The sequence below is a fragment of the Semicossyphus pulcher genome, unplaced genomic scaffold (assembly GCF_022749685.1).
Source record: "Semicossyphus pulcher isolate SPU_LCO1_2020_fin unplaced genomic scaffold, fSemPul1.0.p SCAF_4, whole genome shotgun sequence".
NCBI lineage: Eukaryota > Metazoa > Chordata > Actinopteri > Labriformes > Labridae > Semicossyphus > Semicossyphus pulcher.
In genome coordinates, this window is record NW_027211715.1 from 19,084,790 (window position 1) to 19,099,976 (window position 15,187).

Here is a 15,187-nt window from a genome sequence, read left to right on the forward strand (position 1 = left end):
CATAGGGTTAATATAGAGATGCAGACTTTACCAAACCATCGTAAAAACTGTTAACTGAAAAAATATTGTTCGCACAAGATCCACTTTTTTTAAATCATCATGCAAGTGCTAAATAGCTCCTTCTAATGAATATATTTAAAACATAAGGAGTGGCACTGATAAGACAGAAAATGTAGTGAATTACAGTGTTAGATGAGCCCTTTCACCTTCAGCTTAAGTGTATCTTAGTTACATTCCTGTGTGCTTCAAGTGTTTTTATCATCTTTCTTTCCTGTCTAGCCCCTAGTCTGGAGTGCTCACCAGGACTTGGTCAGGATCCAGGTCTAGATCCCTTTGCTCAGCCTGGGTCCATACAGAGAAAATCGGACCAGAGAGTGAGTTTTGAAACAGAAGAGCTACGGTTGGAGGGATAGCCAGACAGACCAATGGCATCAGGGAAGCTGGCTCAGGTGTTGCTGGGATGGGCAGCGGTGTGCCTTTCAGCTGTCCATGTGCATGGTGCTCAAACAGGGGATGGATCGTACCAAGCTAGCCGATTCACCGGCACTGTGGACCAGAGAGAGGTGCAGCGGGTTCGACGTCGTGGCCAGGAGACACTAAGAGGGTAAGGATGAGAATCTGTGTTAGTGTGTGTGTGAATAATGAACAGCAATCATAAATACAGTTAGCTATTGATTTGATTCATGTGAAGTTATGTTTTGAATGAAGAAAAGTGCATTGAGTTTGGTTTAGCATAAAGAACTCAGAAAATTTGTAGCTGTGTCTGGAGACAGTTTAAAATATAAATGGCTTTCCCCTCTCTGCTTTCCTGGCAGCTCTCTTTCAACTGCTGTGCTTTCTGGGCAGAGGCCAAGCTCGCCTTATACCAAATTATGCTGCTGAATACTACCACATTGTTTTCTCAAAAACAGCACATGTTCGACCTTAACAGGCCGCTTGCCACACTGAAATCTCCCAGTGTATTTACAGCATATTGACATTTTCATGGGAAAGGGAGAAAAAAAACGTTCTATACATCTCATGATGAGATGATGACTGAAAAGCATGACCCAAATTCCCCGGACTGTATTAGTTAAGCTGGAGAAAGTAGTTCAGGACCGCTGTGGGGAGATTGCTGGCCCCAGTGTGTGTGGGTAAATATGAACTTACATGTATGTGTGTTTGTTCATTTGAGTATTTGTATGTAGGGAGTATCCAATGAAGTGAACCAGAGGGATCATCACCTCTCACCAGCTGTAACCCACCCCCCTCCTCCCTCCGTTCTCTGTCCTGCAGTCCAACTCTTTAACTTTGTTACCTAAACACCACAAATTTTTAACTGTATGTATCACCACTTCTTGAAAAACAAAGGATGTTTTGTTGGGGCCCGTTTTCAGTGTCTGCATCAGTTATTCCAATCAGATTCCCATCTGTCCCAACTTATGGCTCCCCCGGTGCCAAGCCACAGGAAATGAGGTATTCGTATCACCGGAGGGGGGAATGAAAAGGGGCATTTATTTCACTGCTGTAGGTGACAAAGCTGCAGAAGGAATAACAGAGGGCAGGAAAAGTGGAAGAGAGCACATGAGAGATGAGATGAAGAAGAAATCTGCAGGAATAGTGAGAAATAGAAAGAAGAACTGAAGTAGATGGATAGTTTTTTGCGTCTTATTAATAGTACAGGATACCTTTTCTACCTGTGTGAGCGTGCATGTGGTCTTGTTACATTTCTGCTCTAGTTATGAGCCAGAGGAGGGAGTCAACAAACGAGGAGACCTTGCACAATAGCATCTTATTCCCTTTAAACACTGTGTGATTTCATGAAAACATGTAACAAAAGCCTGCAGACTTTTTCCAATACATTGTTAAGTTCTGGAAACACTACTGTGCTAGGAATGAAATGCTCATGTAGTGACAGCTTTGTGTACCGAAGTTAAAAGGTAATGAGATTACAGAGCATCTTTGAAGCTCAGGGTACTTTAAGGCTAAAAAGCTCTGTTTGCACGCTGGGCCTCGGGCCAGTACGAGTACCACAAACCAGAGCTGTTTGACAAAATGTTCGAGATCCATTTGATTATTTTTTTTAGGTGTTGCCTGTTAACTGTCATTTGAATTAGAAGGCATTTCCCATGTGCCACGACAGGCCAGGCCAAGGCAAATAAGCTTAATGTGTTGAATTTATTTTCAGTTACTGTTTGAGTGTCGTAGGCTGGAAACAATCACATTTGATCTGAAATCGGATAAAATTAGTCATCGACATCTGTGCATGCTTCATCTAACCCCCTCGCAGGGTGAAGACATCCCAGTGTTTTTTTAGTGAGGGCCAGATCTCGTTTCAGAGGAGTTGTTGAATTTTACTACAACTCTTCAGCCCGTCAAGCTTTAATACATGCAAACTTTTGTCTTGCAGCAAACACAGCGGACTGTCAGTAACTCAGTATGGCTTTCACAGATTCTCTGTGTGGGAGAAGGAGGGAGGTTAGTCTAATGATGGTCATTATGCTGGCCTTGGGCTGGGGTGCTGTGTTTATTTGCTGGCGAGAGCTCCATATCCCCTGGTCTGTCTCTGGTAGCGCTGGGTCTGATGCTGACTGACTCTGATTTATTGGCTCCCACTGCAGCCTGGCATCAGTCCACTCCAGGGCGGGATACGATCAGACCCGAGGACTGGCTGGCAGGCCGGCTATACTTGATGGCTGATTGACTGTCTGAAAGAGAGAATTAAAAGTGTGAGGCAGAGACTTTTGAATTCTGACTAAAAGAGTTGAATATTTATAGTTGTTGAATGTTAGGGTTTAAGATCCCAGCCAAGTTATTTTATTTTGCAGCCACCCACCTTATTAACTTAGCCCAACTGAGCCAAGCTTTACCCAGCTCTGCCTTGGATGCTGGCTAACTTGGCAGACAGTCAGCCCCGAAGCAGAGAATTACGCTCTTCCAGGATAATGTCAATGCCACCCTGATGGACTGGATGGACTCCTCTTTGCTGTCTGCCTTGTCTTATGCTTCATTAGAAAGCGAATAAACCTCTTTACTTCAGACCGACAGTATCTGAGTGTTTTCACGACAGGGGAAAGAAAAGAAAAAAAAAAAGCCCTACAAAAAAAGAAGAATTTATTACGAATTTATATTTGGAATGAGTGAACAATTGCCAGTTTCCCTTTCTGTTTTATGTGCATTATGTTCCATTTTAGGTTTTATGTGTCTGCCTGTAATGCTTGCTGTATGAGCAGGCTAAGACTGAGCCGTAAAGACGGGATTATCTGGGACAGCTGATTGGCATGTGGTCTCCTACTAAAGCGGCTTCTAGTTAATGTCTGGCTGTATGAAACCATTCAGCCGTCAGTTTATTTCCCACATTCGACGTCTCTGCAAACACATTTTGCATTCATTAAGGCATTCGTGAGCTGATCCATTTATAGGGCTATATTTGATTTACTGTTACTTTAGCTAAAAGCCACGTCATTATGGCTAATCACGTACAAAATCAGCTTTTCAACATTGAAATTAGGAACAATCTTGGTTTTACTTAAGCACAGCTTATAAACAGATATCTCATCTGTGGTTTGTGTGGTAGACCACAGTGTACGTTATTATTCTGTAACTGTATCTCCTGATAACAACCCACTGCACAAAAGTGTTAAGTGATTTACTGTTTTGCAAACGCCTGTCATCGTTGCTCTGCCAAAAATGTCTTAACCAATCCCTCTCTATCGCTGTTTCTTTTCTATTTTAATCTTTAAAATAAGGGTGGGAATCAAAGGGTGTGATACATCACGATATCTGATTAAGTTCTTCTTCGGCCAATTCATATCTGTTCACCTCATTCATGTCATAAGTACCACCATGAGGAGTCATGAAGTAGTGAAGCGGTGAGTCAAAATCACAGGGAAATCTGTTTACAGCGTTTTATATTTGTGAATTAAAAAAGCGATATTTGGCGTAAGCCTAAAGATTATTGTATTGCAAGAGTCAGGATATATTGCTGTATCCATATTTTGTCCCGCTCCGACTTTAAAGTGCTAATCTCGAAGATTTCAGTTTTGTTCTCTTTGGCGGCACCTAAAGCGATAAACAGTAGTTGCGGGAGCACACTTCCAAGATATCTAAACAGTGTCACATGTGTGACGTCCACAGTTGACTCCTGTTGTAACTCGCTGACAGTCGCTTTCCTTTTTAGACTGTTTGCCTTCATCTGAGCGTCGAGTTTGTTTCTTTTTCTTTGGATTTTCACTTTTGACGTTGTATCTGTAGTCATCGATCTTTTCTTTGTTTATTCAGCCATAGTAGATTACTGTTTACTCGCAACACTTGCAGAGACCGGAAAAGCAGCCGCTTAGCTCCGCCTACCCTCTCTGGCAGACCAACCACTGCTGGGTGATGGAAAACGCGTCACTAACTGGGCGCCACTTGTGATTTTTTCCGCAAAAGTCGCCACAAACACCCAGTCCGTAATACTTTAATGCTTCATCAGTGGGCCATAGGCTCAATCACCATTGTGTTATCTCATTCGGCGATAGATAGTAACTTAACAGACATTTATTTAAATTAAAATCTTCGAGATTATTACTTTAAAGGCATGACGTAAAAATGTGCGACACTAGCATTACATTGCATTAACATTACACTGCCTGACCTTCCTTCTCCTTATCTTCACTCTCCTAATGTAAAGTATGTCCAGTTGTTTTGAGTAAATCTTCCACCACTGATTAAAATCTATCACCGCCTTTAGTTGGGTCATTTTCCACACACTGCACTCCTTTATCATCCCAGCTCCTCGATCTGATAGGAGAGCAACAGGCCCAGGTGTTGCTAGAGGCAGCAATACATAAGCGTTTAGCCCAGGGGGGTCAGATACCAGGCAGATGACCTTTGACCTCTGACCAGTACACTGAAACACACACATACATGGACACAGACACCTGACCTGGGGCCCTGGCAACTGTGAACTTCTGCTCTGTGTCTTCATGGAAACTGTCTGTAGTCATTTTCCATGCCTGCCCGCTGCTGCCCTTCCTTGTATGTCAGTGGAGGCCGGCTGCATTGAACTGCTTTAACCTTTGACCCTGTGGATTCCTGCTTGGGAAGAGGACCCTCAGGCCAGCTACAGTCGTATAACTTATTTTCTTATTTTAAAATTCACTTTCTTTGCTAAATAAAAAGAAAGCAGAGACTCATTACTTTGTGGTGTCTATTTTGAAGTTAATTTAGCAAGATAAGCAATTGAAAATGTAGTTTGGTTATTTGGCCATGTCCAAAAATCTCGACTCCCCTTCGACTTTGAACTCTGACTACAGTATCCTTGTGTCCTTCATTGTTCACATTTCCCCTCGGATGAGGTGGCAGCCATGTTCCTTTTATTACTATTAATGGCAGTTAACGAGCGATCCACGGCCCGGGAGGCAACTTCAAAGGCAGCGCCGTGGCCACAGAAGAGTTAATCTCCTTTAGATTGAGCCCTGAGAACAGTAGGACATTTCAATATTGAGGAAAACCCCTGGGGCTTAAAGTGCTTTTTTTATGGCTGTCTTTCATTCTGTTTTACTTCAGTTCATCCTCTAAAGCCTCCTCTCTGTGATAGCAGACCAGGCGCTGACCTGGAGGAAAGACTGAGAGAGCCAGAGAGAGGAAGAATAACAAACCAGAGCACCTCGGGGTCAGACCCGTATAATCCTTCATATATTGACGTCCCCCAGGTCTGAAACAGTGGAAAATCTTCAACGCTTTGCGGCGAAATAGATCAGGGAAGAAGTCGGGTTCACTGCTCATTAAGTGTTGGAATGCCGATGTCTTGCTCTGTGCATTTCTGGAGTTTTTTCAAAGCTCACTTTGGTTTGTGTATTTGCCCTAGAAATCCAAACCCCCACCGAGGGCCCGGCCTCTTCTTGCTTATGCTGCTTTCTCCTTTGTTTCCATATCTCTGTTTTCCGCTCCCACTCCTCCTCCTGCTTCCTCCTCTTCTCAACATAAACTTGTTTTGCTTTCCCTCCCACTGATCCCCTGTTCCTTTCCCACCATCCTGTCTTCTCTCCCCCTACCCGCCATTCCTCTTCCTCTCTTCACACTTTCTCTCCAAAACCAACTGTCATGTTTGACTCTCCCCAAGATCCCACTGCGCTTGTCTTTTCTCCCCTTCCTGTTTTATTTTTATCCTCCTTTTATGTCTGAGCACTAATTCCGCCTACGTAAATATCTCTCGTCTGCCTGCCCACCTGTTTGTCTGTCTCCCCGTGCCATCTGGTAATGTGTTTGGAGGTGTGCTCTGCTCTCCATCCATCAGAGATTCAAACCCCAGCTGTCATCTCTTTGGGTAGGAGGAGGAGGACGTTCACACAGAAGGAACTTCAGAAGTTCATTAGAGCTAACAGTTAATTTCCCACTTCAGCTCCTGTCTTCTAATATCGTGGGTCAGATCTGTCTTTTTCAGTTTCTTGCCTAACAAACAGTTTTACATGAGTGTCATTACCTTCTTTTATACTATACGTGCTAACTTTCTGTTACCGCTGCATATTTATTGAGAGAGAATAGTATCAATCCTCTCATAAGAATCTCTTTAAGAAAGTTAAATTAGCATTTCTCCCAAAATATCGAACTGTTCCTTAAAGCCGTTTAACATTCGCTGGTTCTAGCTTCTCTAATCTGTGGACTGATCGCCCTCCTAAGTTATATATCACTTGCAAACATATAACATGGGCTCTTGGACAGTAATCGGTTATAATAACCAATGTAAAGATGTCGTTGATGTTGATGAATGATTATTGGCTCAACTCGGCTGCAAAATTCTTGACTTGAAAAAAACAACTGTTTAAAAGCAACTGAGTAATAAGCCCTTTTTACATTGAGGTTCTGCCTCAGCGCTGTAACGAAGCTCCGCCATCCTGCAGCCTTTGCCATTTTACATTGGACCAAGCCACGCCGGCGTAAAGCCTCCGATGCCGGCTCAGAAGCCAAACGACTTCACCCCACCATTCCGCCTCCGCATGTTTTTTACATAGAAGACGAAATGTAACGGACCCCTAATAATCCTGCCTTCAACTATCAGTGTAAAAGGGGCTGTAGTTCTATAAGCATTGACCTCCACAGTGTTACATTTTGAATGCAAAGAATTACAATTAAAAGCTTTACCTTACAGGAGCGCTCCACTGATTTTATCGTTACACTGAACACAGTTGTAAAGTATCATGTCTTATGTGTCTCTGGACGGAGCTCTCTAAAGTACGATCCTGATGACAGTCATAATGATGTCATCAGGGTTAACGCTCTTTCAGTCTTGGAATTCATCGGCTTCGGTCTGACAACAATGTACGGCCAATATTTCTGAACTAGCCAGCAGATATCCGGAAAACTGATAACAGACACTTTTCTGTCAGCGCGCTGGTCATGTCCCAACAGCAACCCGAGACAGGAGAATGGAGGTGGACAGGAAGACATCTATGATAATTGTTGTATGCAGTCATTAGCAGATATTTGTACTTAGAGGTTCATTGAGGAATAAAACAGGAAAATTAATTGTCAGTGGGTTCAGCCCTTTAACTCCACATGCAGACAGTACTCTTGTATACAACTAAAGCCTGCTCAAACATGGTTGGTCAGTATATCTACTCTGACTACAAGGAGAACAACAGAAACCAAAATGCTTCCGACACCAACCAACCTATCCCTCTGCATTTATATGCACATCTGAGATTTTGCATATTTGACAGAAAGCATTCATTACAAAACTAAACATTATTGCTGAGTGTGAAAGATGATATTTAACAGCTAGAGAAGATCTAATGTAAGAGTTGCATCTCTGTTAAAGTCAGAATCCTCTGCTGTACTCATTCTGGCCTGTGTTTGAATCTGTCCCTCACATGTCACTTTATAGAAGTGCAATACTAACTCCCCGGTGTATCCCTCTGAGGGCTCGGTGAGTTGTTGTCGGATTTTACTACTCCTTGGTCACATCAGAAAAACACAGGCTGATCTAGCGTGACTCTAAACAGTCATAAATTACATCCTGGGGGTAGATCGTCTAGACTAAAGAGATGTGATCTTCTGTGGCAAATGACTTTACCATGAGCATCTGGATCAGGCTTTATCCCAATTTACCCAAACTGTGGTCCCTTAAAGTCTCAGTCATGCCAACAGCAAATACAAGGAAGTAACCACCAGCTGAATGACCACAGATATACCCGTCATTATAGGCTTTGAAAGGTCACAAAGCATATCATTTGTAGCACCGCATTGTTGGAGTCCCGTCAGCTTGTTAAACAGCCTCATGCAGCGTATTGGGGTGTTTCACTCGAGTGTACACACTGACTCATGCACACTTCCTGATGCAGTTTGGGTTTTGTGATTGATACAAGTTGGGATTTAAACAGAGTTTTTAAATAAACAGAGTTATAAGTAGGTGTGTAATTATACACAGAAGATAAAAACCACAGCGCTCTATGCATTAGCTGGCAGGGCAGCCGTCCCACTGCGTGTTTGTGCGTGTGTGATCTGAGGACGAGTCGTTGTTAGATGTGGTTCAGCCATCTCCTCTGAGGAAAACTTTGTGGCTAACCTGTCAGGCCAATCAAGTGCTCCATAAGCACTGGTATGACTCTTACATCTGTCAGACGGGGGTCAAAGGTCGCTGCAGACGGAGGGGGCAGCGCTGGATGCGTGCCAGAGAACAGGACAGCCAGTCATGGAATTGAGGAGAAAGGAGGACTTTATACATCCTGTCGCTTCAAGTTTGAATCCAGCCTTGAATGAAAACAAAATGCTTCTCCTCGTGCTGTAGGCCCCTCGCATTTCCTGCCCCTCCTCCCCTTTCTGAAAATACCTCCATCCATCACCCGAGGAGGCTTTGTATCAAAGTTTTGTTTATTCTAAAAGCAGGGGCCGTGCAGCTTTTGGGCAGCTCAGAAAATAACTCATAGCTCTATCTATTTCTTTAGGGGTCTTACTGAAATATGTTCGGGAGGTCTGCGTGAGTAGTGAGTTTGTTTGTTTTTTCTTTTTCAGGCCCAATGTGTGTGGCTCTCGCTTCCATTCATACTGCTGTCCGGGCTGGAAGACGCTGCCGGGAGGGAACCAGTGTATCGTCCGTAAGTGTCCTCCTTCTATCCTTAAATCCTCTTTTCATACGATGCATCGAAGCCAAGTGGAGGAGATATCAAATAAGCATGAGATAATTCTGTTTATGTCATCATGTGTGGCTGAAGACATGAAAAATGAATGAGTCCTCCACCTCCTCTTCCTCTCTCTCTCTCTTCAGCTATCTGCAGGAATTCGTGTGGCGATGGCTTCTGCTCCAGACCCAACATGTGCACCTGTTCAAGTGGCCAGCTCTCTCCCAGCTGTGGAGCAGGAGGAGGAGGTCAGTAACAGTGGAACTCAACACACACTGAAGCTCCATCAAATCAAAGGACAATAGCTATTCAGCTGCATTTCATCTGTTACATTACATTTATCTGGCAGTTTGTCCCCTATGTACGCAAATTAGAAGCAACTCAGTGTCTCATACAAGGAAGGATCGGACCACGTACGCTCTAAGAGCTAAACGAATTAGTTGATTGACAGCAGCTATAAAGATACTTGATTCATCGTGCAAGTAATTATTCAAGCAATACTCCAAACTTTTTACGTATTGTATGTGATTGTAAACTTGTTCTTTCGGTGTAATTAAGTCGAAACAAGACATAATATGTTGAAGAGATGCTCAATACTGACTAAGCCTGTTAAAAATAAGGCTACAGCCAGCAGCCTCTTTGCTTATGCTAGCATGAGGGGTCCCTCAAAGTGGGGGTGGGCTTAAAGACACTGCAGGTAGCATGGATGATCAATGGAAACAAAGGTTTACCTGACCTTGTTGTATTGATATGATTAATATGGGGTCATGATCACTGCAAGAGCTCTGATGCTAGCGGGCTGTCTTGTTAATCTGATATTCTTGTTTATTAGTCATTTTATTTGTATTATTGATCGGGTGGAGTGTGCATCTGTCTTAAGTTAAAAACTCTGCCTTCCAGCATCTGTGACCGTCTGAATCAGTGAATCAGATAACTAGAAACAGGGGCCTTTCTGGGCTCTGCGCTTGTTAACCTGCAACTGGTTGCAACCATAAAAATTATTATTTAGAATGGTAGTATTAACACTTCTGTTTTTGCACAGATTAAACAAACAAAATGTGATGTGTTATTTAGAGCAGTGGTTCTCAACTAGTCTAGCCTCAGCACCCACCTACGCCTTCTTCATGACGAATCGCGACCCAAATTTTTTAACCAATCAAATGTATTTAATGTAAAATGGTGCAGTTTGGACCTGAGATGGAACGAAACATCACAGTATGTCAATATCACAAACCACAACAGTATAATAGTCAGCCAAATGACAAGCGGGTAGCAGTGCATAAGAACAAAACATAATCCCTTTACAATTCGTTCAGTTAGCAGCCTTTTTTCAAAAGAGATACTGCAACATAAATGCAACTACTGTAGAGCTCATTAAGTTTCAAGAATGTAAATGTAACTGCGGCCCACTGAAAACAGCTCCACGACCCGCTTTTGGGTCCCAACCCACCAGTTGAGAAGCAGGGAATTAGAGGTTCTTTAGGCAGACCCATGCAAGCTCTCTCCCCCCTGTTTCAAGTCACTGTGATAAGCTGCGCTAACTGACTTTTGGCTGTAGCTTTATCTGAGCTGGACAGGTGTGGTATCTGCCTAAAGTTAATGAGCGTGATTCCCTACAGACTGTTTCTCTAAAAGCCAGTCCTCTCTCACACCTGAGCTTCAGCAGATACCAATCAGTCCGATTAGATAGAGACAGATGAGTCCAAAACTCAAAACTTGGTTTCACTTTTTATCTGCTTTTCCAGAGAGAAGCATTTTCCAACACTTGAACTATTGTTCAACTAATCTGTTAGAATAATCAAATAAATCATTGTTATAGAGGCAAAGATAGAAATAGTATATTCCCATTACTCTTCCAAATGACCTTGTGCCTGACTTCACTCCCCGGTGCTCGTTCTGTTAAGTGGCCTAAACTACTGATGAAACGATATCGCCTCTTACACCGAGCTGTTTCAGTTCCTACTCATCCAACTGCTCGGCTATTTTCCAGATGTTATGGTTCCACCCTTCTCTTATGGGAGCCAGAATAGCACTGTAGCCAGTGTAATAGTGGTGTATAGAGTCCCAGGCCTGCAGTCTGCAGGTCACAGGGTTTGTCAGGATTAAAGTAGAGAGTCTGGCTGCCCCAGCTCAGTCTGCTGGGCTTAGTTACAGACCACTCAGGATGTGTGTGTGCGCGTTTGGAGTGGAGCGAGGTGTGTAACTCACATGCAGAGTGTGTGAAATCACGTTTGTCCTAGTGAGATTAGTGCAGTGTGTGCAGGGTTTAAATATGAAGTTAATATGTGCCCAACATGCAGAGAACATTGGCGTTAAGCAGCTCCTTGGGAGCAAGCAAAGTATGTGTCGATTTGTGTATTAAGAAGCGTGCAATGTGATCAGCTTCACCGCGTTAGTCGGCCAAAGTCGGCTCGTCAGTCACGCCTGGCCCCTGCCAGACCCTTTACACATGCTCACATTCCACAAAGCTCGCTAACACACACATTTTCACTTCGAACAGACTCACACTCTCAAACTAACAGAGACTTTAAAACATATTTAAGACAGTGAGAATCACTCGGCAGGATCTCTTCTAGCTATAAGTAAGTATGTCGATTAGAGAAAGGGGGGAAAACGGCCTCTGACCTCTGTGGCAGGATACACGCAGATCTCCTGCAGAGTCAGGGCTTTGGCAAGAGCTATGAGGTAATCTTCCTTAGGGACAGGAATGGCGCGAGAAAGTTGTAAAGTGATAAATAAGAGCGAAAGCTTAGTAGAGCTGGAGCGAACTTAGTGTCAAACTTTGAGACTCTCCGATTTCCTCAGCGAGGATTTATCTTGGCTTTATTACAGGTTTACAGGCGGAGGAGAGGCAGGAGAGGAAGCTACTGAGATAGTGAATGATCGGAGATAAATGTGTCGTTCTAAGATTAGTAAATCAGAAATATGTTTCAGAGTTAATCACAGCTAAAGACCTTCCTCTGGCCCTTCTGGCAGCTTTCATGAAGGTCAAAGGTCAAACAGCTTTATGACCTGAGATAACAAACACCCATCAGTAATAACTGAATGACCCAAAGTAGAGGAAATAGACCTTATTTGGCTAAAGTTAGCCATCTCTCAACATCTTGCTATAATTCTACCTAACGATGAAGCGAGACAGTTAAGTTTCCTCACTGTCCAAACTCTACTGTGTGGAAATCTTTGATATTCTTGGATGAGATGTTCTCTATCATCCTCTCTCCATTCCAGATCTGGTTACAAAGCTTTGTTTTGATTAGAATTCCCTGCGAGCCAGACTCACTGTTTTAGGTGTGTTTCGCATATTAATAAGCTGAAAACTGTTTTCACAACATTATCCGTCTCCGAGGACTCCGGGTCCCGCCAAGAGAAGTCTCCTCATCATAGGTCTCGTCTTTTCCAAATGCGCTTACTCCCAAATTCAGCTTTTGGACAGAGTCCACCATTAAACAGGATAATTCAGTGCAGTTGGGAACAAATTGCAGCTCTATGGAGATCCGTTTGGAAACACCAATTTCCTCTTCCTTAATTACACAGCCTGATTTTAGCACCCTGGTTTACGGGGTTATAGATAGCATCTTTATGTCTCGCGTCTTGTGCGTGGAATGCGGAGGTTTAAATAAATCAGCAACACATTTGAGATGTTCGACGTGTACTCCACATCTCTGTGTTGTGTCCACACAGTTGGTTGTCTATAATGACTCTTCCTGGAAGCTTTGCCGCTAGCCAGTGAACAATATAAGCACGTGTCTTTAGGATAGTCTGGAAGACCTTCGCAAAGCCAAGGTAGCGCTGTAAGTGCACGTTTACTCGGAGCTACATGTCAGTTTCCAGACAACAAGGGTTCACGCTGGAAGGCAGCCTTGTAATAAACCTGCTGACAGTTTAGGGCAGAGCAGCTGTGCTGAGGATCGTATAGGGTCATCTTTATAACCTCGTTTTCCCATAACCATAATTACTAAATCATTACCACGGACGTTCTTTCCCTAATGCTGAGGAACAGCTGTCCTTAGACTGACAGGCTTCCACCGGCTATTGACTGGAAGAGCAGTGAGTCCTGGGAAAATCAGAGAGTCTGTATTAATTAGAAGCCTTGTCGCTTCCAGGCCATCTCGACCACAAAGTAATGCTCCATCCTGCAAATAAATTGACCTAATTTACTCCAAAGATTGATGATGTGTTTGAGGTACAGATTTCACTCCGTTGGAGTTTTCCTAGAATGGAAAGAAATCTTTGTGTTTGACACTCAGGCTGCTTTTACAGCATCTCCTGCAGCTTTCTGTTTCACTACGTCGCCCATCCGCGCTGAAACTGAGGCTGACTTGTCACTGGTCCCTGGGGTGAAAGTAAATCAGGACAAACGGCAGCTATAAAGCTCCTCGGTTTTCCATCAGACACACGTGTACCTGCCCTGCGCAGACACAAATGCACACACGCACACACAAACCTGGCCTTCCTGTGTTTCGCAGCCTCTCGTAAAAAACACCCAGATGTGAGCAGCTCAGCGACGACACTACCAGAATACAGAGGTGCATTGTGGTCCATAATGCCCAACCCAACTCCTTTTTTGCTCCATGTCTGGAAGACTCACACACACACACACATGCAAATCCCCCAACCCTGTTGCTCTGCACGTGCAGCTCTCCAGGCGCGGGTCACTGGGGCAAACCATCTCTCTCCACCTGCGGGGGATGAAGTGCCATGAGGAGGGGGAGCGAGAGGCGCAGTTTACCAGTGAGATCATCTCCTGCTGTCTCCAAATGTGCTTGTTTGCTTCCTCCTCCTCCTATCTAGTTCCTGTTACAAAAAAAACATATGACACCAACAGAATCTCTGAGAGATGACCACCATCTTTGCAGCACCTGTCCCATCATCCTCCGCTTCTGAGGGCAAAGAGTTTAGCGAGCGTAATCGCAAAGAGAAACTGTGTTGCAACATTCCTTTTCCCATCGGCCCAAGCCAAATCAATCCCCTCGTTGTATGTTCTTGACCTATTTAGACACACTAAGTGGGGCGGGGGGACTTGTTGACAAATGGGAGAGTTTACCCAAGTTGCCCTGAGCTCTCTGGGAGTCTGCATTGCAGCACGCTGGAACTGGTTTCTCCACGCTTTATTTCGTGGCAGGAAAAGCTGCAATCCCTCAATGCGATCATTATTCATGTTTCACACCACTACGCCTATTGTTGGCTCGGAGTGAAGAAAGAGAGCCAGGAGAGTGCAGCGTTAGCATCATGTCATGAACAGAGCTGAGAGGAAGTCCTGTGAGAGTAGAGAAGGAGGGAGACAGCACACTAATACACTGACCTACAAACCCATCCTGCCTGAGAGCCCCAAACTATTCTCTTTAATTTATCACCTTATGTTGCCGTGAGACATAATCCAGACAAAAAGTAGTCCCTGCCAAATGTGTACACAATGTCTGCCAAGTGCTGCACAGGAGAAAGTTAACTGCAATTCCTTTTAGACTTCAGATGCACGGAGAAAATAAAAAGCTCCGTCGACAACTTCGGTGAATCACACCTCTGTTTTTCATTTACTGAAACTACACAAAGTTCACATCCAAGATCCGTGCTATTGTGCTTTGACTCATGTAACTCAAGTCTCTGCTGTGTGAGCTGCCAGTAAGGCTGGCGTGTCCGATCAAAGAAAAGCTACCTAAGGAGTATCTTCACTCATCATGACTCACACAAGTCATATTTAGTGTGTTTGGGTACAGTCAGAATAAGTGGGTGGATTAGAGCGGCTGAAATGCCTCCTGTTGGCAAGTGTGCAAACTCCCAAAGTCTCATTAGACCAAGTCAGCTACGGGGAAGCTCAGTCATTTCCCCTCTGCTCCGCAGCCCTGCATGCCTGAGATTTTACAGAGAGAAAGAGACACAAACAGGCAGATGGAGAGAGGGAGAGGAAATTAATGTTGAACTTACGGTTAAGTTATAGACAGAAGGGCATGAAAGGAGGCAACAGGAAGAAAAATAAAGGGGGATTTAAGGGCCATAAAATATCCGCTTGAGCCGGGATGAAAGTAAAGAGAGGATGCAAGGAGACATAAGGAGGATACAGCTCTTTAGCATCCTGCTTTGTAGGTGTCTCCTCTCCTCTTGTGTTCGGT

The 15,187-nt window shown here is 43.9% G+C and overlaps 1 protein-coding gene across 1 annotated transcript in view; it reads left to right on the top strand.

The window, feature by feature from the left end:
* Nucleotides 1-425: 425 nt before the first annotated feature.
* fbn2b (fibrillin 2b) overlaps nt 426-15,187 on the top strand; it is a 59,873-nt gene continuing 45,111 nt past the window's right edge. The window contains exons 1-3 of the mRNA XM_069679663.1: nt 426-604; nt 8,974-9,056; nt 9,227-9,328. Of these exons, the coding sequence (XP_069535764.1) occupies nt 426-604; nt 8,974-9,056; nt 9,227-9,328 (364 nt within the window). The remainder of the gene's footprint in view (nt 605-8,973; nt 9,057-9,226; nt 9,329-15,187) is intronic.